Raw genomic sequence first — 23,831 nt, 5'->3', positions numbered from 1 at the left:
CATAATGCTTTAAAAATCAGCAGTTCTGTTTTCTTTTTCGGAATCATTGTGCGGTTCTGTAGGGGCTCTTTGATTTCTTACAGGTAGGGGTGGCTATACTTGTTGTAGAGGTTTAGCATGTGATTTTCATTGCTATAGAAAATGGCACCTAGTGTAGACAAGCGCTGCTTAGAGAAATAGAGTAATAGTTAAGAAATGCTGCTTTTTCAGTAATCAACTACATGTTTACACTATGTGGGAAAAGTGTGTGCATTTTGTGAGGTTTAAAGTACTCGTGACTAATTACTACTAAAATATTCTAAAAAATAAAATTAAAAATTAAATTAGGAGGGCCTTATACATATTCAGGAGATAGGGAAAAGAATATAAATTAAGTATTCTGTATTTTTAGTTGGCCTAAGATTAATGTTTTTAAAGTGCATATAAATGGCAGATGTTGATTAATACAGTTGTCAGGGGAATTAATTCCTCATTTTATTCTGTAGTGCAGCACAGGCACAAATTAGTGCCTGTTGTCCCAGAATGTGGCAAGAGATATTGAAGACTTACCTGGCATCTGTGCACTGGAAAAAAAAAAAGGTGAGGGGGAGAGAGTAAGAGAGAGATTTTGTATGGCTGCCTGTGTTGAAAGGAATGATCTCATAGAAGCGTATTTTACAGGTTCCACAACCCTAATTACATTGACTTCCTTCTTCAGTCAGCCCCCTTCCTTCTTCCCTTCCCCCTTGTCCATGCCTTCATCAGCTTCCTGAATTTCTGCTTTTATTTGCTTCTCACTGTCACTTTGATGTCTAGGCATCCTTTAGGTGAATTTTCTTTGTTTGCTTGAATAAGATACTGTATCCTTGGTGTCATCTGTCAGTTCATTCTTGCTGTAGGCATAGGGTTTAGTCATCGGGTCACACAGGATGTGCTTTCTCACTTGTAATTGTCCCTACAGTCTCTAGGTTTTTGTCTGGCAGAGTAGTGTGTATCTCTTTGGTAACAGCCAGTTTTATTGCAGTGGCTTTTTGTTCCTGGTGTTTGGTTTCAATATGTGCCTCCGTTTTAAATTTCTTTCTCCTGGTTAGTATCGTTTTTCTCCTCACATTTTATTTAATCTCTACCAGACTGGAGAAATCCAGAGTAAAAGATCATATCTTATTTATTAGCTCTGTTCAGCAACCTGAGTTGTCAGTTGCCCTTCCCCTCCACCCCTGCCCCATCTTCACTACTCTTTGTATGTCCTTTTCTTTCATATTTCTCTCGTTTAGCACTCTGCTGATGCATTAGTAACATCATGCATCTGCTCCATCCTCTCCCTGGTTTGCTGCATGGGTGTCTCTCTTTTCATTATTTTTTTTAGATAGATAGATAGATATGCATTGAGGTGTTGGGCTAAGCAACTGATAGACCTAGTAAGTCTTATACTGCCTTACTGATAATGATTTCTCCTAATAAGAAACAGATGTAAAACTGTGAACATCAAATAAGGAAAAAGTCTTAGCTGTTAATTACATTCTTTTTTATGAGGATATGGATGGCTTAGTTATGTTAACCAGTGAAGCTTGTGTAGCTTTAATCCCAATAAATTAATCTATTAATCTTAATTAAATTAATCTATTAATCTTAATTAAATTAATCTATTAATCTGAAGTTAAGATTTTAGATCTTGAACACATGAGAAAAGACCTACTAGTTTTTGCACAATAGTTTTAAACCAGCCTAATACAGTACTTGCAAAATTGATGTTGCAGTCATTTAAATCAGTTTGATTTGAACAGCAAACTTTAGAAATCAATTGATCTGTTACTGCAAGCTAAGCCAATATGAGCACAAGTTAAAATTATAATGTGATATATAATGCCTTATGCTGCCACTGATAAATAATGGCAAAACTGCAAAAATGGTTTTGAGTGAACTCAGTTGCCATTATGGCTTTAGCTGAAGCTGACAATATGGTTTTACATGAGATGTTATTTCTATGCCAGCTGCAGGAGGACAGATAAGGGCTGATCATCTAAAAAAAAAAAAGACTAAAAAAAACCCCACCAGAATTGTTTGGCCCACAAGAGTTATTTTCGTATGCAACCACCAGTGCTCCTTTGGTGTGATGGTGCCAGTTTGATCTAGGACCATAAAATCAGGTTTGTCATTTGAGTGAGTGATGTTCCACCTTGATGTTACCAATGTTGATGCACTAGTTTATTCTGGTTGTCTTTAGAGAATAAGCATTGTAAAAACTTGAAAGCCAGAGTAAAAATTTGAAAGCTACCGGTATGTTGTGTGACCTGGTAGCTTCCCTTCCTGTTAGTAGCAAATATTGGCTACCATGTGGAATACTGAAATCCTGGAAGAACTAAAACATGAGACATTTCTCAGGATTGAACAAAACAAAAAAGTAAACCCAGCCACGCTCTTCTGTTGTAGTTTACAAACTGCAAGGAAGGTAGGACTTTGGTTTGCTTCTCATCTGTTTGTATCGTATAGGTTGCTCTTAAAGGTTTTTCCTTAAATGCTTTTTAAAAAATAGACATGGCAAAGTCGTGGAAACTGTAATGAGTTACCAGTAAAATTATGGAAGTGCTTTCACACAATATGTAAAGATGACCTTTATTCTACCTTCAGTATTTAAAGATGTAAGTTTGAACAATTTAGAACAATTCTGCTAGAAGATGGACACAAATAAGTCAGCAAGCCAGTGAGAGCAGATCATCTTTCAGGACTCTGTTTTTTCTCCAAAAGGGATTTATCTTAAAAAAAAAAAAAAAATTCCAGATCATCAAAAGTATTTTATTCTTACAACTGAGCAATTTAAAGACAGCTAGTATTTTTCAAGTTGGAACTTTTGTCTGGGCTGCTTTTCGTGTTAAGGTCTGTTATTATTGAGCTATAGACCACTTATTATCCTGTAAAAAAAATAGAATTGAGTAGCAAGTGGAATGGTTTTGAGTATATCAACACTGGCTGCATGGAATAAAGCTTAAAATGTTTAATTAAAAATTTAAAACTCAATATCCTTTCTTTAGAACTGTCATACTGAAAGTTGCCTCACCTCTGAATCATAATCCACATCCTAACTAAATTGTTTTTCTCTTTCACATAAACGATTTTGTTTTTAAAAATAAAAAATGTTCATTGGAAAAAAAACACACTGATGTGTATTTCTGCACTTATCATAAGATGCCCTGTTTCCTCATTTTCATAGAAAATGAGGAATTTTAACTGTGAAAATATAGTAGTATATTCTGAAAATATTTTTTTTAATATTTAGACACATTTTTCTCTTTGAAATGTAGTATGATTTTGTGTTGTTGTCTTTTATTATGCCTGTATAGTTGTTACTATCTGTTTGGCTGAATTTAAAAGCAGCTCATTAATTGAACACTTTTGTAAGAGAATATTATCATGTACTTTGAAGAGATCTCTCTTACAGTATTATGAAAAGTCTGAAAAACACATGCTATTGCTAATGTTCCAAATTAGCTTACTAGTACATAGCATTGTTACATGTTCAGTTTTAAGAAGAATGATGGTATCTTTGGTTTGCATTTGAGAATAAATAGAGATTTTAAAAATAAGCCAATCTGTCATAACTGATAGTCTATGTGTAATGAAAATGCAGGACTACACGTATTTTAAATTTCCTCAGCTGGTAAAGCATCCCTAACAGCTGTCTGTTAGCCAGTTAAGTCCCCTCACATGTTATTTTGTAGAAACTGTTTGCGTGCTCCCGGATGCTGGTTTATTGGAGTGAATGGTATTTCAGGTCTGGTTTTGCTGATCACATCAAACATAAATGTTTAGTCACCACTAGGATTTCTAAAGGTGGTCTGTGCTGAGATTCGTCTTGGGATATTAAGTGAAGAGTTCTGAGCTGGACTGGATTTGTAATCCAATGGTCCTTATTCTTCTTGTCAACTTCTAAGAATTAAGAAGTAAAACCAGTAGTAATAGGATGAATTGACAGCAATTTTTTTGCTTGTATCATAGAAGTTGTTTTGACAGAAACGGAAGAGGAAATAGACTAAGTTGCCAAGAAAAAAATGAATTATTCAAATATTCTGTGTGTAGTACTGATATAATGATTTGCTTATGGTCTTTTAAAAATATTAGTGCATGGGAAATTTTGATATTTGTAAGCATGTAGGCTTCTGCAGGAAGAGAGCTGTTTCACTGGTGGTCCTGCAGTTCTGACTACTTGAACATACAGGTTTAATTCGCAGAATCCTTCACCTGTTATACTTAGAAAGAAATTGGAAAAAAAAATCCCAATGCTTTCTCCTGTTTTATGCCTTTAGTAGTTAATCCCTGGCCCTTTCAGAATGATTGACCCCACTCCTTTGGACACAGAATCTGGTTTTGTGAAAATAAGGGATATATTTGCTGCTTGTTTAAAGTGCAACATTTAGGCTCTATTAAAAGCCCTGTTTAAATTTTAGTAACCAGGCCATAATATTCTTAGCATGAGCAGAAAACCACTGTTGATAACCACGAAGCAGATCTTGCAGTTGATTGCAGTAACGCTCGCAGGCTTCGTGCTTTCAGAACTTTAGTTTGATGACCGATTCAGATGAGAGAAGACTCATGATTTGGAATGGTTTCCAGCATCAAATGCTTCAAGCATAATTTCAATTTGCAAAATGGTTTTCTTCACTATTGAATAAAAATGTTTTAAGAGTTCTGATGGATGTAGAAGTTTCCTCAGAGTACAGTGTTATTTGTTGTGCATTTGTAAAGCACATCTGTTATCAAATGTGTTTTACATAATGCATACCATATGCCTTACCGTGTGGAAAAGATAGGAAAATAAATTGCATTCTCTTTCGATGGGTTCTGTAATTTTTTGTGAAAGTTAGGGTTTTTCCTTTTCTGTTTCTGATTGAGCAATCATTGCTTATATTAACCTAAGACTTGTACCAAACTTTGTCTTAAAACATAAACAAAACCCCAAACAAACAAAACAAAAACACCACCAACAAAAAAACCCCTCTTTTCAAGTCTAAAATGTGTCACTGTCAATTTAAACTAAGTCACACTGAACTATACAGAGACTATGAATCTGCAGCTCATTCCTTTTGGCTCTGAAGCCTGTAGGACTCTTTGGCAGCTCTATCCCTCCCTCTGGAGAGGGAGGAACACTGTGCATGTTCAGATCAGAAAAATGGTTATTCTGAAAACAACATATGCAGTATTAACCCTCATTGTGTTTTAGTTAGTAAGAAAGAAGATATCTTCAGTTCACCTTCAGATTTTTGAGGCAAGATTTAGTTAAGCCCTGAGTGGTATTGTTCTGATTATAGTTCGGGTGAAAAATAGTTTCACCAAAGCAAGAGTTTGGGGCTTGGTCATATTCTTAAGGACAAGTTGATACCTGCTGACTGATTTGCCACATTGTGGAACCCATGTTTTCGACCTGTGCACAATGTGTCATGACAGCAAAACAGCATCTCATCATTTATTTAGGTATCTATGCATGCACATAATTTGATCTGGAAGGCAAGTATCTCAGAGGTGTGCAAAGGTTATGATTAGCACTGTTATTGTAGTAGCAGAAGCCGTTTGCCTGTCTTTGAGAGCCTTCCAGTTCCAAAGCAAAGGCACCTATCTTTTCAGAATGGAAAATAGTAATTAAAATGTTCAACAGATCAATTGGTACTTGGATGACGGGATGTTATTAATCTTATTTGGGACAGTTTCATGGACTTGCGCAAACCTGAATTAGAATACTGCAATGCCGTGGGCTCTGTTTTAAGTACTTTGGGTGTAGGTTTGCTGTTGATTAGTTTTTCCATTTGAAAATCAGTATTTTGAGTTGAGACAGAAAAAACAGTAATTGGAGAGCGTATGTATTAAATACAAATTTTCATGATGGTAGACTAGTGCTGAGTCATTTGAATTGTTTGCAAGTACAGTTTCTATAATAGTATTTTTCTATAGTGTATGGCTAGATTTTTAAAAACAGATTGTCTTCACAAATAAACCTGTATGTACTGAAGATACATGTGACATTGTCAGGTTTATTTATAGTGAAAATAAATACTTTCCAGCTTACTAACAGAATCATTTTTCTTACAGTACTATAAATGGTGGATTTATAGGGAGGCAGGAAACAAGCACATGAGCTCAGATGCTTGTCGTTTTCTTCATTTTCAATTTACGTTCCATGCTAGGGAGGTTCAGTTTAAAGTTATCCTTCCCTTGTCACCTTTTCTTCTCTTTCAGTTGGATAGAAATCTGACTAAAGGAGGAAATGGGGAGTTAGACTCCCTTCCTAACAGGGGCTGTCCTGGTGCAAGCTGAGCAGGGTTTGTGGTACTCTCATCCCACTGAAGTCACGTTGCTAAATCCTGTTTCTATAATAGAAAGACAGATATTGTTACTTAGTGTTCTTGGGACCATAAATGAAACTGAACCAGGAAACTGGGAAATGGTGGATTATGGATTTGTTAACCCAGAAGCAGTCAAGTATGGGCCTGGAGGAGATAATTCCTTCCCTAAAGCTTTTGCTGTAACATTGCCATACTTTGTAAGACATGCATTTGCACATCTGAAGGTAGGAAAATACTGAAGCAAGTGTGGAAAAAAAAACCCTAATGTGCTGTAAAACAGTATAACCACAATGATTTTGACTATATTTAAAACCAATTAAAACAAGTCTAAAATTGTTCCTGATTAGCACATTTGCAGGCATGAAAATTTGTCTGCTCTTAATTTAAAAAATTCAAGAAGTAGGCAAATATGCTCGGGTTTCAGCATGTTTTAAAGAGAAATAAAATGTCCAAAAGCATTCTTACTGCTTCTGAACCATGGTAGATGTAGTTAAAAACTGAGAGTCCCTTATGCTGCTGTAAGACCACCTTGCAGAGAAGTCCTCAGCCTGCTGTATTTTGAAGCTTGCAGAGAACAGAGAAAGGTGAAAGCATTTGAAAGAATTTAACGTGCAATATAGCTGCTATGTAAGGTTCTGTTTGGTTTGTTGCAAAAAAGTACAGTTGGGCAAGGCAGGATTTAGGCTTTTAGAAAAATCTTTGGATGTTCTAGTCTTGTTTGAACCCTTAAATTAGTTACAATGTGGGCTGTATTAACTGTTTAAAAACTCAAACTGGGTGCAGTCTGTCTGTAGCTCAGGTGTATTCTCATCTACGGTAGCAAGCCACTGGTCTGCCATGTAAATTATGATGAGGTATTTCTAAGGCTTTAAAAAAGCTGAAGAAAACTGTGGAAGTAAAATAAATGTAAATCCAGTAACCTTTTATTTAGCTGACCTAAAAGGTCCTGATTCTGTCAAGCTCTAATATTCTTTTCACACTCTGTGAGGCATATGATTATAAAGTTTGCACATGATTATAAAGTTTGTGTGATTCTTTTCTTTTAATCCTAGATGTGTTTACATTTTTAGAACCCAATCCATGCATTTGCTGTTTGGTGGAGCGTATTTTTAGTATCTCTTAATTGCAATGATTTCCTGGTAACTGATAACGTTTGGAGTTACGTGGAAGCCTTATTCCAAGCTGTGTTTCCTGTCGTGTTGGTCGGAAGCTGCTTGTCCCTCCAGGTGCTGCTTTAGTAACTGGAATCTTGGCATACATGGGCATATATTTTCAGTAGTTTATTCTGATATTTATTTAGGCTTATTCTGTATTTTTCAAGGATCTCAAGTAAACAATTTGCTTGCTTAAAGGGAATTTCCAAGATAAGTCAACTTGTTGAAACTGCCTGTTGGGCACTGGTAAAACCTCTCCTTTTCCTCTTGACTAGATTATTTCTGGGCTAATTAAAGTTTTCATATTCTGATGAAATCTGTAAAAAAAACCTAGTTAGAAATTATCAAGGAATACAGACAGTAATTTTTAATGACTGTGTCTTTTATGAAATATTTTGAAAGATACTTTCGGTAATCTTAATTTTAGTAAAATATCTCTTCATGAAGATGCAGACCTTAGAGAGTTGTCAGACAAATTTCATTTGGAATTATGTATATTTTTTTCCAACAGAGATGATTTTTCTGTCATAGAATCATAGAATGTCCTGAGTTGGAAGGGACCCACAAGGATCATCGAGTCCAGCTCCTGTCCCTGCACAGGACAACCCCACAGGTCACACCGTGTGTCTGAGGGTGTTGTCCAGTCTCTTCCTGAACACTGTCAGGCTTGGGGCCGTGACACCTCCCTGGGGAGCCTGTTCCAGTGCTCCACCACCCTCTGGGGGAAGAACCTTTTCCTCATGTCCAACCTAAACCTCCCCCGGCACATCTTCCTGCCATTCCCTCGGGTTCTGTCACTGGTCACTAAAGAGAAGAGCTCAGCGCCTGCCCCTCCTCCTCCCCTTGTGAGGCAGCTGCAGCCCCATGAGGTCTCCCCTCAGTCTCCTCTTCTCCAGGCTGAACAAACCCAGCGACTTTAGATGCTCCTCGTCCGGCTTCCTCTCCAAACCCTTCACCAACTTCATAGCCCTCTTCTGGACACTCTCCAGTAGGTTTATATCCTTTTTATCCTGTGGCGCCAGAACTGCACCCAGTGCTCCAGGTGAGGCCGCACCAGTGCAGAGCAGAGCGGGACAATCACCTCCCTTGCCCGGCTGGCCGTGCTGGGCTTGATGCACCCCAGGACATGGGTGGCCGTCTTGGCTGCCATGGCACACTGTTGGCTCATGTTCAACTTGCCGACAACCAGAACCCCCAGACCCCTCTCTGTAGAGCTGCTCTCCAGCATCTCATCCCCCAGTCTGTATGTACAGCCAGGGTTGCTGTGTCCCAGATGCAAAATCCGGCACTTGCCCTGTCACCAAAGTCCAGTGAAACCCTGAGTTTGTGTTCTAGTGTATCAGGACTTAAGTTTTTTAATTGTAATTATTTGAATACATTTATGGATTTTTTTTTTCCTTTGTAAAGAGACTGTTAAATCAGAGTTTAAAACCAATTAAATCTTGTAGTTTTCACTTGTTTTGTTTTCACCTCTGTTTGGAGGACTGTGCATCTAATTCACATATAACTTTTCTTCAAGTTTTGCCAAGCTTCCCCACTTCTCTGCAAAGTATAGTGCAAGAGTGCTCTGAACTTTCTCCTTCATATTCTCAAAGTGTATTCTAAATTCTGTCAAGAATAATTTAAACATTTTTGAGAAAAACTGCATTCTTTGAAGTGCTCCCTGGTGTCTTGTCTTGCTTTGATATTTTTACTTAAAAGGGTGTATAATGAGGCAGATGCAAGTATAAGTTACTAAGTTATAATGTGCTTGAAAAGTTACTTGGCTGTTGCTTTCTTCCGTTGTCTGTTTTTATCATTCTGTTTTTTGAAGACTTTCAGTTGTTTAGTGAATAGGCAGCTTACTAATAGGTTTTAACTGTCTCCCACAATATTCTTGTGGCCAGATTATGCTGTTACAGTCTGGATGGATGGGCAACAAGACGGATAAATAACTGGTTGGCTTCGAGGGTAGCGGTTAATGGGTCACGCTCTGCCAGGGGGCTGGTCTTTCCCGGGGGAGGTGGTAGAGGACATTCTCAGAGTTTGCAGATGACACCAAATTGGGGGGGATCTGTCGATACAACGAGGGCAGGACTGCCATCCAGAGGGATCTAGAGAGGCTGGAGAAGTGGGCTGGCAGAAAAATTACAAAACAGGTAAGAATGCGAAGCCCTGCACCAGGCAGGAGGAGCCCCTGCAACAGGAGCGGCTGGGACTGATGGACCAGGAGCAGCTCTGCAGAAAGGCCCTGGGGGTGCAAATGTGGCCAGGAGATCAAGGGAAGGAAGGGATTATCCTCCCCTACTCTGCAGTCCTTCGACCACGTTTAGATACTGCGTACAGTTTTGGGACCCCCAGTGCAGGAGAAACATCAAAAAACCTGGACTGAGTTCAGTGAAAGGCTGCTTGAGAATCTGATATCTTTAGTGAAAGCAAAAATCCCTGAGAGGAATACTTGCCTATGTTTTATGGTCTGGTTGAATGAGTCTACAAGAAACAGATGAACTATAGAGGGGGAAAAAAGAGCGTTTAGTCTAACCTCCGGTTTTCATATTACTCTGTGTCCTTCCCTATTCAGAACAGATAAATTTATGGATTCCAGTTCACATGACAACTATAACATAACAAATTGAAGGAAAATCAACGGATTGTATAACAATATGAAAGCACCAAAACACCATCCATTTGGACAATTTGACATCTTTCACTTTCATGTTAGATCTAAGGGATGTATTAGCAATCTAAACAACAAATGTTTTCAGTTGCTGGTTTTTTTTTTTTTAGTCATTCTTCTAATTTGATTTCTTTGTAGCCATACAAATCTGTTGTGCATAACTGGAAAATGTTTTAGATTGAAGTATGAAATGGTTCCTTAGGTTGTTGGTAGGATAGACACTTGACTGCACAGAATTTTAATTTATAGGAAATGTCAGGCATATGAATGATATCAGAAAACAATGTCCTTTATACTTGAGGTATATGGTTATAACCTATTGTAATTTGTTCCTTTGGAGTCTGGATTCTTCTAGTGTCTAGTTCAAACACTTAAGATATTGGGGGAGGTTTTCCCAGAAATAGGGTTCATTCGTAAGTAAAAATATTTTATAAAGGCATTAAGCAATAATCTGTCTTGTGGTCATAGCTTTAATTAATTAATCTAGTAATAGGAATACAGTGTCTGTGTAGCACAAATTCTGGCTACAGAAAGATACCAGAAATGAGAATTAAGATGTGAAAACATGGACGTTGTACTAAGTAATGATATTGTACTGCTACTCTTGTCTTGCTTTCTAGGTCTTTGGCCTATTTGCACACTATATGGTGATTTTTTTTTAAATTATTTTTAAAAATTCTCTACCCACCCCCTCCCCGCAAAAAAAAAAAAAAAAAAACAAAAAAACCAGCTGAGGGATGGAACACCTATAGGGAATATCAATGCATTAAGGACTGCACTCTGGGCCCTGATTATTTTTTGTTTGTTTTTCATTGACCTTTAAGAGCACAGGGCAGTCCTTTTAATGATTGGAATTAGCTGGTACAGCTTTCCCAGTCGCATTAACTGGTACAGGCAGGATCCACAGGGGCAGAAGCAGATGATGCCTGTAGCTTTTTCTCCCGCTGAGGTGTTTGCAGAAGGAGAGGCGTCCCCTGAAACCTCCTGCTAAACCCTTCTCTGGCTGGAGGAGGTGAGGGCAGCATAGCATCTCGGTGGGGGTACAAGTACCCAGGGGATGGTTCAGACTGGAGTTCAGACTGGAGTGACTGGTTCCAGGGCAGAGCTGACTTCTGTGCTTCAGTGCCTGTGTAGTGAGTTCAAGGCCAGGGAGAGCGTCTGTTTCAGCAGTGTTGGAGAAAATGAGGTTTTGTAGCAAATGGAAGTTTTGTGGACAAGCGCTGCCACTTGGGCTTGGGCAGAGGCCGGCTGGAGGTTGTGCTGTGGGTTGGCCATGGGGCTGCTCCTGGGGATGGTGCAGAAGGCTGTACGACAGTGCTTGAGTTTCCCATTTTTGGGAAATATTTTGCCTACTTTTAGTTCTGTTCTCATAGAAGTCATTGCGGTGGAGAATTGAAGTTGCCTTTTGTTTGGGTTATCATGGCAACTCCTGTAAGTCTGCGTCTAATTGTGTATTAGCATTTTCTGTGTAGTCTGTCTGCCTTTTTTTTTTTCTTTCTCCTGTGCACAGCAGTTCGGTTGAGAAATTGGCGTAGTTACTAATTCAAAGGTACAATTTTATAGTGAAAGGAAAAAGGCAATAGTAGTGTAAGTGTCAGGTCTCAGTTTGCATCCTGGGAAGAATTCATATGTGGACATGCACAGTTATGATGGTATATGCCTGATACTTTTGTCTTAGAACTCCATTGGTGCTGGCTCTATTCAGTGTTTTATAAACATGTAAAACTACACTTGGATGATGGAAAACGTAATTCTGAATAGCATTGTAAAAGAAACAATACTCGTGTTTTCTGTGGTTTCATGTTTGACAGTTAGCTTCATCTAGGCATCCTTAGCATTTCTGGCAACAAACAGAAACCCCAAATGTAGCGGTTTGGTTTTGCTTAGCCAAGCAACTTTTATTATACCTGACAGAGCGTGAAATCGTACAGCAAGGCTCCTGGTGTTTACTCTCTATAAGTGACTTTGGAGAACAAGCCTATGACAAGTCTTCAGCTGGTGTATTTGGAGTTTCTTTAGAACATGTCAGCACAGCAGGCACTGTTCAGCTTTGGCCAGTGACAATTTCAAAAGTTAGCAGAATGTTTAGGCAAAAGGAAAAAGCAGAGTGCAGTGTTAAGTAAAAAGTTGTATCAGTCTCAGTTGTTACTTAGATGCCATCTCTGTTTTGGGGTTAAAAATATCCTGAACTGCCAATATAGAGTGCAAAACTGTCAGAATATATTCTGAGAAAGTCAGGAAATTTGTGTTGTCAGTGAGAGCTGCTGGCTTTTATTATTACAATTGAATAGCATTTCTGCATCATACACAATATTATTAATAATTGCTCATCATTCAGGACTGTAGTAAAGGACTTGCTCCAAGGAACAAAGTCATCCTACCCCACAGTGGAACTGATAATAAAGGCGTGTTGACTTAAAGGAAAATACTTTCCTTATTGTACGCTGATGTTTACTTCTGAAATCTGCTTCAAGAAAAAAGATTTCAGCCAATTACTGATGTTTTAATGGGCATTTGGTGCGTCAGTCCAGTTTTGTGACTCCTTTTGGCAACTATCACGGCTCAGTTGCTTCTATGTATGATCCATGACTTTGATGCAGGCAACCAAGTGAATTACTGCTCTCTGATGGTTTTGCGTGGTTTAATAAGACATGTTCTGCATTAGGATAATAATCTCCATAATGGTAAATGCTTCTAATGATTTTCCTTTTTGTAAAGTATCATTAATGTAACGTTTTCCCTGGAAGACTGACATGAAGCTTGTCTTAGAAAACCGTACGGTCTTTCAGCTTTTATCCGTACGGATGCCATATTCTAGCTGTGTCTGTCTGCAGGTTGAAAGCTTGGACATTTTTTAACCCAGCAGTATTTGTTGGAGCTTCCCCTAATGGGTAGCACAGCCCAGAGCAGCAGCTCTTCTTGCCGCCCCTATCCTTTCCATCAACAGCTCAGCTGGCAAATTCTTTTTTTTTATTGTAAGTGGAGAGCTCGTGAGGCCAATTTAGAAAAACGAACAGAGAACTCTGAGAGGAAGGGTTTCAGTTGATACATTCCTCCTAAAAAGCATTTTTTTTCTAAAGCATATTCTAATAGTGGTCTGGCTAGAGTTAGTATTTCAATAGCTACCACATCTTCTTATTCTGGAAGATGTTACTCTTCACTAAAGAGCACAATTCTTTTCATTGTACATCCTCTGGGCAGGCAGTGACTCCTGTAGAGCAAAATGAGAGGGAAGGAGTTCTGATGTTATTCAGTCTAATATTTCTTTTGCTGTAGGAGGGAAGAGGGAGTTCTAGAGACCCAGCATAGATACGTATAAGCAAATTTGGTTGTCAGTGTATGTCAGTAGAAGCTGTATGAGCTGGCCCTTTCTGCTTGGTGTCATGTTAGTAGCTCATGGCAGTTGGATCTGCTTTCTTTTTTGTGTTGGTATCATCATCGTCTTCTGGCACATTCTTTGCTGCTGTATGCAGAGAAGACCCTGTGTATTAACGTTAATGACTGTGTGGTGTTGTCATTGAAACCAGTGCTGTTTATCTACCTCCCGTCGGTTCGGGCTGCCTGCACAGCTCCTGTGGATACGTACCCGCGCTATGTGTAGGGTATTCTTCAAAGGATTTTTCCAGTCTCTCTGCGGGCCGACAAAACCAGAATTTCACACGCATGTGCACGCACACACATGTATGTGTGTGCATTTATATGTATAAGCCTACGTATATATATTTCCAGTTGTGTTAGAAATGTGTTGCAGTATTCAAATTAAAAGCATTACTTTTATGTGTATTGGGTACATATGATAGCAGAAACATCATTACCTCATAGCTTTTTTGGCAGAATTCTGAAATTGTGGTTATTGATGGACAATGCTTTCAGGTGTTGCATTTCTACACTTCAAGAAATCTGTATCTTGCCTCGAGATGAGTGCTTATGACATCACTTTGATGTGAAGGTTATGCTGCTTAATATAATATTCTCAGTTTTAAAATATAATTGCAAAGCGCAGAAGCCTTTTATAACAGCCTGTGTTAACAGTCTGTAGTAACAGTCTGTCAGTATTGAACTGGTTCAGTAGCTTTTAAATTCTGAGAGTCAGGGGGATACACATGCCATGTTTTATTTGTTCGTTTGTTTCACGCTCAGCTGAGCTAGATGCCGAACATGCACAGAAGGTTTTGGATATGGAGCACACCCAGCAGATGAAGCTAAAGGAACGTCAGAAGTTCTTTGAAGAAGCCTTCCAGCAGGACATGGAGCAATACCTTTCTACAGGATACTTGCAGATAGCAGAGAGGCGAGGCAAGTTTTAAAATACCTTCTGTGTAATTTACAAACTCACAACTTGCAGAACATTGTTGAGGGGTCAGAGTCAACAGCAGTTTTAATGCTTACAGCTGATGCTTTGTGGAATTGAAACTTTGGATAAGCTTTTTAAATGAACTTTGGGTTCCAGGGGACCTGGACAACATTAGAAATGCAAAACACTGAAGTACACCTGGAAGAGCACTTCCCTCTGCAGCTGAAGAATGCATCCCTGTCTATAAAGATATAGATGGAGGTGGCTGCTTCTGTCCACTGGAGTTCCAAAGCCTGGGATTGTCACCTGGCACGAGGTGCCTCAGAAAAATTCTAAAAGTACAGATGAAAGCTCAGTGTCGTATTTCAAAACAGTTCCCAGGTGGCAGCTGTTTCCATTTCTGTGCAACATGCAAAGTATGTGACTAGGACATGGGAGATCAGAGTAAGCTCTCTCTTTTTTATGACATGACTCAAGTCTGGCATCTCCTGACTAGTTAAAGCACGAGAATGCATAGACACAGACACTTCTGTGGGAGGTATCCATCTGTTGGGCCAAAATGCAGGGACTGTAGGACCAGTAAGAAAACAAGCAGGAGATTACGTCGCTCATGCGGCAGGAAAAAATAGAGGTTCTGTCCTTCTTCCAAGACCAGTTCTACTGTCATTTGTGATACCGGAGCAGGGGGATACAGTCCAGGGTTTCCATTTTTCTGCATGAAGTGCCATAAATGTTTTTCTGAAGGATGCTCTAGATTGGTTGCTAGGACAGCCTTCTGGGAAGTGGGAGATGTCAGTTTTAAAATCCTGTGCTCTAGGAAGGAATTGAGTTTGCGTCTCTTACTTCTATATGTATAGAAACCACTTAGGCCATGAGTGGGCATTGTCACTGGCTGGTCAGTACTGGATACGTGACCCTGTTAGAAGGTGAGCATGCCTGACTTTCTGAACCTCAGCTTTGCAGTATAATGCAAACCCATGTATGTCAAAGAAACTGTTTTTATGAAAGATTTGATCCTGCAGCTGTAGTATATTTGGAGGAGAAACAAAACAAAACAAAACAAATCAAATTATAGGATTTTGTCTCAGTTCAAATATGAAGGCTTCCAATAGTGTAATTATTAAATTTAGATAAACCATTGAACTGTTTATTATAATATTTGATATTATACATTCAGCAACTGGACTTAAATCTGAGTACCCCTGAACTTGTTCTGTTTGTATGCTTGATTGTTCAGGGAAGAAGATGCTCATCCAAGTGTTTAATTCCCTTGTGAATTGTTGATATAATATTGACAATAATAAGCAGTTTGCTTGAGTAATTAATAATGTGAAATCTCCATGCTGAGAGAAGATATTGGGCATCAGCCTAGGTTTTATATTTGACTGCTATTTATTAGGCTGATTGATCAGGGAAGAAGAATGGCTGCTCTCTAACATTAATCCTTATTTCTGAATTTTCATGTCCCTTCGTGTATTGACATTTCGTGGTTGTGTGTTTAAATGTCTTTGTTCTTCTCAAAAAAGACTTCTAGTTGAGAGAATTGGAAAGGAGTGTTACAAAATGGAAAGTTTCAGTCTTTGCCCCTGAGCCCCATCCTAGCATATTTCTGACAATGCTATTGCTCTAAATATTGTTGCTAAAAATGTTTTATTTTACAAGAATACTAATGCACGTTGGTTTCAGGACAAAGATTGCCCAGAGCACTCTTGGATTTGGGCTGAGATTGCTGCTGAGCAGCTCCCGTGGGTGTGCTCCTTCCATACCCAGTTTAATTATTACTAATGCACACAATTACAGCAGCTATTGAAGCCTTTATAGGGTAATAACATCCTGTAGCTGATTGTCAGTTTGCTCATTGCCCTGTTTTTACTACAGAACCAATTGGAAGCATGTCTTCCATGGAGGTGAATGTGGACATGTTGGAGCAGATGGACCTAATGGACATGTCTGACCAAGAAGCGCTTGATGTCTTTTTGAACTCGGGAGGCGAAGACAATACTATGCTTTCTCCTATGCTGGGTATGATGCTAGTAATGACAGTGTGCTTAGAGACAAAGTGATAAATCACCAGAATTGCTCTGATTTGTAATGGATGATGTTATCTCATAAAACGCTACACTTTATGTAGATTGAATATTTTTCATTAGTGGTTTTCAAAACATTAACATTTAGTTGTAGTACAAGAGTGCTTGCTGCAAAACTACTTGATATTTCTGGACTTTCTCTTTTTTTTAATCTAGTGACTGCAGCTCCATGTTACATTTGTCATGGTATGGATAGGTGTTACATACTGCTTTTAAGGTGCATTTTTTTTTCAATATGAAGTGAATAGAGGACATTTTAACAAACATCAACAGAAAGTTGGCAATAATTAGTTTTTTATTTTTAAGACTACTTTCTTAGAGTTTGTCCAGCATTTTGATATTTTGAAGTAAACTTGGACTAGTTGTATAGTGTAAGATCTTCAGCAAGAGGTATTCGAAGACACAATTCAACCCAGCAGTTCGTATATAGAACATGACAATGTTCTGGAAGCTTCTGAATAGTGATTCTGATACTGCAGCTCTTTCATGTAGCCTTCTTACGACTAGTAATGTTCTTTAAATTGGATTAAATTAATCTTAATCCAAAGTTTTGTTTGTGTTCTGAGGAACAAAACCAGATTTACATTTTGGAACGTCGCAGCATGATGAGGGATCGACTTAAAGTAGGGAATTAGTAATACTGGATACTTTATCCAGCAGGGAAGCATGCATTCTTAATTAAAAACTTTAGTACTAAAATGCCTTATCCCAAAGGAGCCAAATGAGTTTTCTTGGGGGAGATAATGAAGCTCCTTTACCTGTACATTTGATTTATTTTGAAAACAAGAGTTGAAATATTTTTATAAAAGTACTTACAGTGAAGAAACAGCATACTTTAAATCCCATTCTATATTTTCGGATATGTAAAGAAAAATGTTTATAATATCCTGGGGTAATTTTCTTCCTCCCTCTGTAGAGGTGGTTATTACCTGCTGTGAACATTGAAAAGCTGATGGTAAGTAGTCAAGGCACACTTGACTACTAAAGGTTTTTGTGGGGTTTTGTTTTTGCAAAAACTAAATTCAGATGACTGGTTTTGGATAGGCATCAATTCCTGTATTATTAAAGTTGGTGGTTGTTTGAGTACACGATTAATTACAGAATCTAGGACTGTTTTTCCCTCGCTGGGTCTTTGGCAGATGTTGGACCAAGCAGCTTTGTGTCTTAGCATGAACAGTGTAACTGGATTATCTAAGGAAGTGTAGAAACTACAAGGTGTGGTTGTTTTTTCCTAAATAGATGTAAAACTTACAAGCCTTTGAAGAAAATATATCATTTATTTTGTGCCGAAATGTAAGTATTACAGTGCATGTGGATAGATAGCGTATATGTAGTTATTATATATGTGCCCCTACACTGTCATATAACGTACTGGTGCTGTAACGTTCCAGCACTATAACCTTAATGGAGAGGTTGGATGGGCTTGCAGCAGAACTTACTCCTCTACAGTTACTACTACAGGGCAACAGTCTTGTCAGTCTTACTGTTCTGGTTCCAAAGGATTAATTTCCCTCTGAATTAGAAGGGATTTTTGTGCTTGCTTTAAGGACCTTGCACCCTAGTATCAAGCCCAATATACAAGAGTCTTCTATCTCAGAAAAAATGGGATGGTTTAAAGGTAACTCCTCATTTTGCCATCAGTGGAGAACTGGGGTGGTCAGGGCAAGATTTGTTTCACAATTTTACTGAACACCACAGAATACAGGTAAGTTATTTTAGTAACTGGTAAAAATAAAAATCAGCTCAAGACATTAAAATATTTTCAAATTTGTTTTGCTGTAAATTTTGCCAGCTTATGGGCATTGGTTTTGAAACATTTCATAAGAGTCAATAACTTGAACTGAAAAATTTTCTTGCCTCTGCCACTCCAGAAAACTCCTCTCTGTGCATTGTGTAAATTAAGCTAATGCATGCTGGTGTGCACAACATAAAGACAGGTGTGTTTAAAAACATCTTCCTAGTATGGCTTGTGTTCAGTATCCATTCATGTCCCACTTGAAGAAGCAACTCGGTGGACCTGCTGGACATCCTGGCCTGACACGGTCAGAGGGGCAGCATGTTTTCAGTCCAGGCAAGTTGGTCGGCTGTCAGAGTTGTGAATGTTGTACCAGGTACCTGCTGGAGGGCACATTTGTCACTGGAGTATCTGTTAGTCAGGGCAAGAAATGTGTCTGAGCAAGTGCCTTGTACAAGCAGCTTCTGCTGCCTGCAGATGCTATTATATGACTGATTTGTTACAATTTAATTCGGATACTTGATGAGACTATGAGGACCAGGGTAAAGTTGTGTGAACTGCTCTGCAAACAGCCCTAGCAGAGTTAAGGTGTAGTGATCAAGCTCATTTCCAGCCAGCCCTCTTGAAATTTTTTAAAAATTAAAATCGTTACAAAATCCCTTAGGATTTTTAAGAGTATTTTGTCACTAAGGTGCTGAATTTGGGTGCCCTAACCATGAGGAAACACTTGCTAGGTATAACAGAGAAAGAAAAAAGGGTTTTATTTGGCAGATCGCATAGAAAGGGTGTTTGGATTTTTTGTTTTTATTTATTGCCAGAAAGTGTCTGGAGAAGAGGATCTAAGATAATTTTGAAATCTGAACACTCAAACTGCAAGCAAACACCATTACACTGAACTTGCTTAGAAGACTTTTTACATAGGACATGGAGGAATTGTAGTCTTAAAATCCCATTTGTGTGCACTTGAGCTATGATACAGCTTTACCAGAGGAATGCTTGCATGCTGCATACAAGAATTTGTTTTTCTTCTGCATCTAGATTTTTTTAGTCAAAACTAGAGATTACTTTATTACCTATCTCCCAGTTACTATTTTTTTTTTCCCATTTCACCCAGGTTTATTCATGTTATTCTGTTGGGCAGAGTTTGTCTGGAGGATTTTCCTGTTGGTGCTAATTCTCTGCACATGCTGAAGTCTGAATGGACTTTTATCAGAGTTAAGTTAGGAGGATTAAGTGGTCTTGGCAAACTGGACATCAGCTATGTCTCTCAACAGTCAGGGACTTAGTACTCATGCAGTCTTACCTTACTTGATCTCAAGCATTAGCAATACTACAACGAATGAGGGACACACACCCCATCAGAAACCGATTAAAGCCAGCCTATGGCTTATATTGGAGATCAAGGTCAGAAAAGCCAAAAGGAAGCTTTGCGTTTTGGGAGAGTTTTTATGGTATTTTGCAAAAGAAGCAAACCAGCCTGAATGCAGCTCATGAACCAACATCGAGTCCAGTTAATATACTAACTTCTCAAACCACTTGCTGAGCCACAGCTTGATTGTTGTTGTTGTTCTTTTCCCAACTCTAAGGGCCCGACTCCAGCACCTACATGAATGAGATAAGCCTCCAGGTCCCGAGCCAGTCCGAATTACGACAGAAACTGTCTTCTCTGTCATCAACCTGTACCGACTCTGCCAGCCAAGACGCAAGCGAAGGAGAGTCTCCAGTTGTTCAGTCCGATGAAGAGGAAGTTCAAGTGGACACTGCTCTTGCTGCTGTAGCTGAAAGGAAGGCTGCTTCAGATGTTAGTGATGAAAGTGACTCTCAAACTATTTGAATCTTGAAAGTCATATCCTTTAAGAATGACGCCTGAATGAATGAACACATGAATGAAGAGCTTGCCTGTGTAACAATTCGCTAACCAAGCGTTAACAGCCAGACCTTTTTACTTAGTAATACAGCCTTTTTACAAAATTGCCAGTCATGTGGAGGTCGGTTTTTTTTAAAAAAAAGCAAGCCTAAAGCACACACACTTTAAACAGTAATCTTGGGGCTCAGGGGAGCAGTAAAACTGTTGTATATACTATGTATAAGAGAATTCAAGGGCAAAGATAGAAGTTACTTTGACCACTAACCTTTAAATGGCTGATTGGAAATACTTGGTGTGTAATACTGAACCCAGATTGTTCCTTGCATGTTTTCAGCTGCTGCAACTGGAGATTTAGGATCCAAACCAAAATGAAAACTTACTTTCTACTTCTTTACTACCTACTGTCTGCCCACAGCCTTTGTCTGCTCATGCAGCAGTGTCTACTCTCTCACACCTCTTATTCAGGACCAACTTAGTTATCATAGGTGTTAAGGAAAAACAAAATGAAAAGGAGGAGAGATGCATATTGAAATGTTACACTCCTCATGGAGTAGGTATCTTAGCATTGTATAAACTTACTCCTCTTTTGAGATAAAATAAAGTATTTCTATCCCAACCACGTCTTTTACTTGATTGCCCAAATATTTTTATCCGTGACAGTGAACAGAGGAGACTAACTCAGGAATCAGAAAAAAAAAAGGTTATTTATGCTGAGCACCAGTGTAATTTATTTTTCTGTGGTAACATCTATTTGACTACACTGATGCAAGCCAGCAATTTAAGGGAAATAAACCTGAATGAATTATAAATGAAGTGTGTACATGTTATAAACCTTAGGATCTATAGTCATCATCATCTTACTGCCATTTTTTTCTGCAGTCATTTTTCTCTCTACGGTTGAGGTCTGAACATGTCTAACACCTGTTTCTTGTCAAGTCTCACACTCTATTTGCAGGGATCTGCTCTCCTTTGAGAAGGCTCCTGGCTCCTGCTCTTCATGCACGGAGGGAAGGAATGTAATCAGAAACAGCGTGAGTAAAAGGATGAGCTGTGATGTAGATCCCTTCCAAAGTCCTGCCCTGACACAGCCAGGGGTTGGGAAGGAGGCACCTCCTGCTGCCTTTCCTTCAGGATTCACCCTGTCTCCTCTTTACCTAAGTGCTTCCTCACCCCTCGCTAGAAAATCAAAGCTGGAAGCTCCCCTACCCTGCAATCGGATATTGACTATTTAACAAGGCATTTGTTGAAAGAAACTGTTCTTTAAGGAGCTCATTTTACTCACTTTCCAGAAGACAGACAAAATGTCCAAAAAAGTTTTGGTTTTTTTATTAAACCTTGTAGTACAAACCTGGAAAGTAAACAAAAAAAACTGGCAATAAACAACATGAAGTCTTTCCTTACAAGGAAAGAGAGCAGAGCAGCGCTAATAAATTAAATGTCAAACTGTAAGCCATAGTCAGAAGTTTACTGTCAAGAGGGAAAAGTACACAGCAAGGCCATAAAAACCAGACAACCACATTTGAAAACACTTGACTCTGTTTATGTTATTGTTAAATATTCCAAAACAGTTCAGTCTTCTGCAACAACAACCAACAAATTGTATTATAGGACTTTCCTGACAGTCACCACTGGCAAGCTCAGTGCAATATGGGTAGCTACGGTATTGTTGAATTCAATTACGAAACAAAACAGTTTGTGAAAACATTTTCCCTTTTTTATTCCACACATACTGTACACACAACCAGAAAAGGGCAACAGCTACTCCATTATTATTTTTTGTTGTTGTTCAGTGATGTAAGCAGCACTTATAAATGTTACAAGAAAAACCCTGTAAGCATCCAATCCAACCGATGAAGAAAGTGAAACGTAAGGCTTTTCTTCATCTTGTCTCTTCGCCGTCCCTCCCCCCACCCCAAGAAAAGGCTCAAGTATTTAAAAAAATTTACAGGCATATGTACAAAAGGTATGATTTTTTTTTTTTTGTTACAACATGAAGAGAAAAAATAGACAAGATGAAAGCAAATGCATTTTCACATTCAAAAGAAATATGCAGACCTGCTAGTGGCTCTAAATGTGATCACATAATGAAACAAATTCAAAACAAAAATTAATGCTTGACTGTGTAAAGGTGTGAAAAACAGCAGTGGAATGGAAATGGAATGTTAGAAAGATTGCACGTCTATGACAAAAGAAGCACTTATGGCTTCAATCACTTTTTTCTTTTTTTTTTCTTTTTTTTAAATTTTTTTAAAGGATGCTATTGAAGGGTTTTTGATAAAGTAGCCAACAGCACCAAAAAATAACAGAATGGATTTCCTAATGAAATCAGGCACAGTTTTCCCTCACATGACTCCTCAAGGCAGGCAGTCTTTTTTCCTCCTTTTTTTTTTCTTTTTTTTTTTTTTTTTAAATTATTTTTCCCCCTCAAAACAGATGCATAGTGATGTGCTGGTAAAAGAGAACATACTCCAAATCTCCTCCTTTTGCCTACAGTTAAGAAACAAAGTCCATCTTCAGCTGCCATAACCTCCCAAAGAAAGTGTGTATTCTCCAATTTAAAAAATTACAAAACTCATCTTGCTGTGACAGAATAAAAGACAGCCAAAGTAAAGCAATTTCTTTCAAGTTTTTGTCTCCTATCCCTTTTCTCTCTAGAAAAATCTGCTCACATGACTGGAGAACAAATTATAAAACACATCAAACTTTAACCTATTAAAAAAATGGGTTAAAAGCCTTTTTTCATAGTTACCAAAAAGGCTTTTTATTTTTTTTCAGCCATAGGGACAATACAAATTAATATTTTATCAGCCCCTTGCCGGTTTTAAAACAGTGAACATACGGCAGTTTAAAAAAAAATCAGACTGCTGTATCTATCTATCCTAAGTACAAAAAAAATTCAACAGTTTAATGCTAAAACAAAATTAGTTCTCTAAAAACAGAAGAAAATCTTCTTTAGAGCTAGTGCAAAGACAGCTTGTATTCTACAGCAAGTACTCCAAACTATGGTATAATAATTACAAAAAATATATATAAATTGACAAAATGAGTGTTGGCATCTTCAGGATTAACTTGAAGCACTTTTGGATGAACTGGAGGATGAAAGCCTAGATGATGGCACGTCAACTGTCGCTCTCTTACGAGGTCCTCTTTTTGGTGTAGGCTTGCTGATACAGTTCTCAATGCTGCCATTTTTACCAGATACTTTTCCACAGATTTGATTGACTAGACTGATTATTTGTTCCTGTTCAGGAAGTGGGGGAAAAAAGAAAACAGAAATTAGCACCTGTTCTTTCTTCAGTCACTTCTGATAGACAGAGATGTAGTGCTGCCTTTCTAACTGAAAGTACCTAACTGGAGTGGCGGGGGGGGCAGAAATATATATTTGCAAACTATGCAGAACCTTGGCTCATGTACTACTTATTCACAACCAGGGATTTGGTAAAAAGTACTGTGTAGTATTCCAAATACTGCCCTGGCTGAAACTTCCCCCCTGCAAACTTAAAGCCAGTAATCAGCAGAACTAGAAACTTCTGAGCTCTGGCCACCAAGCAAGAATAAAGAAGCTGGGCTGCAAGGTCACTTCAGTAATGTCAGAAGTGTCCTGCAGATACAACTTAAAACCCACCGCTGAACAAAGTTACAAATGCCATAAATTTACATCCACAGTAACATTGCTTATCATCTACTATTTGCTAAATTTTTCTTTGAAATGTAAGAAAAAAGATTG

General features: G+C 38.4%; 2 protein-coding genes across 4 annotated transcripts in view; one reads left to right on the top strand and one right to left on the bottom strand.

The window, feature by feature from the left end:
• The window catches only part of DTNBP1 (dystrobrevin binding protein 1), a 73,418-nt gene extending 52,698 nt beyond the window's left edge, over positions 1-20,720 (top strand). The window contains exons 8-10 of the mRNA XM_065630004.1: positions 14,262-14,417; positions 16,294-16,437; positions 19,824-20,720. Coding sequence (XP_065486076.1) covers positions 14,262-14,417; positions 16,294-16,437; positions 19,824-20,071 — 548 coding nt within the window. The 3' untranslated portion in view covers positions 20,072-20,720. The remainder of the gene's footprint in view (positions 1-14,261; positions 14,418-16,293; positions 16,438-19,823) is intronic.
• Positions 20,721-21,796: 1,076 nt separating this feature from the next.
• JARID2 (jumonji and AT-rich interaction domain containing 2) overlaps positions 21,797-23,831 on the bottom strand; it is a 231,367-nt gene continuing 229,332 nt past the window's right edge. For all 3 annotated transcript variants that reach the window (XM_065629999.1, XM_065630002.1, XM_065630000.1), the window contains one exon: positions 21,797-23,345. In XM_065629999.1, the coding sequence (XP_065486071.1) occupies positions 23,169-23,345 (177 nt within the window). In that variant the 3' untranslated portion in view covers positions 21,797-23,168. The remainder of the gene's footprint in view (positions 23,346-23,831) is intronic.

Source organism: Caloenas nicobarica, chromosome 2 (genome assembly GCF_036013445.1).
Source record: "Caloenas nicobarica isolate bCalNic1 chromosome 2, bCalNic1.hap1, whole genome shotgun sequence".
Taxonomy (NCBI): Eukaryota; Metazoa; Chordata; class Aves; order Columbiformes; family Columbidae; genus Caloenas; species Caloenas nicobarica.
Note: the sequence above shows the minus strand (reverse complement) of the source record. Positions and strands in the feature narration are given on the sequence as shown.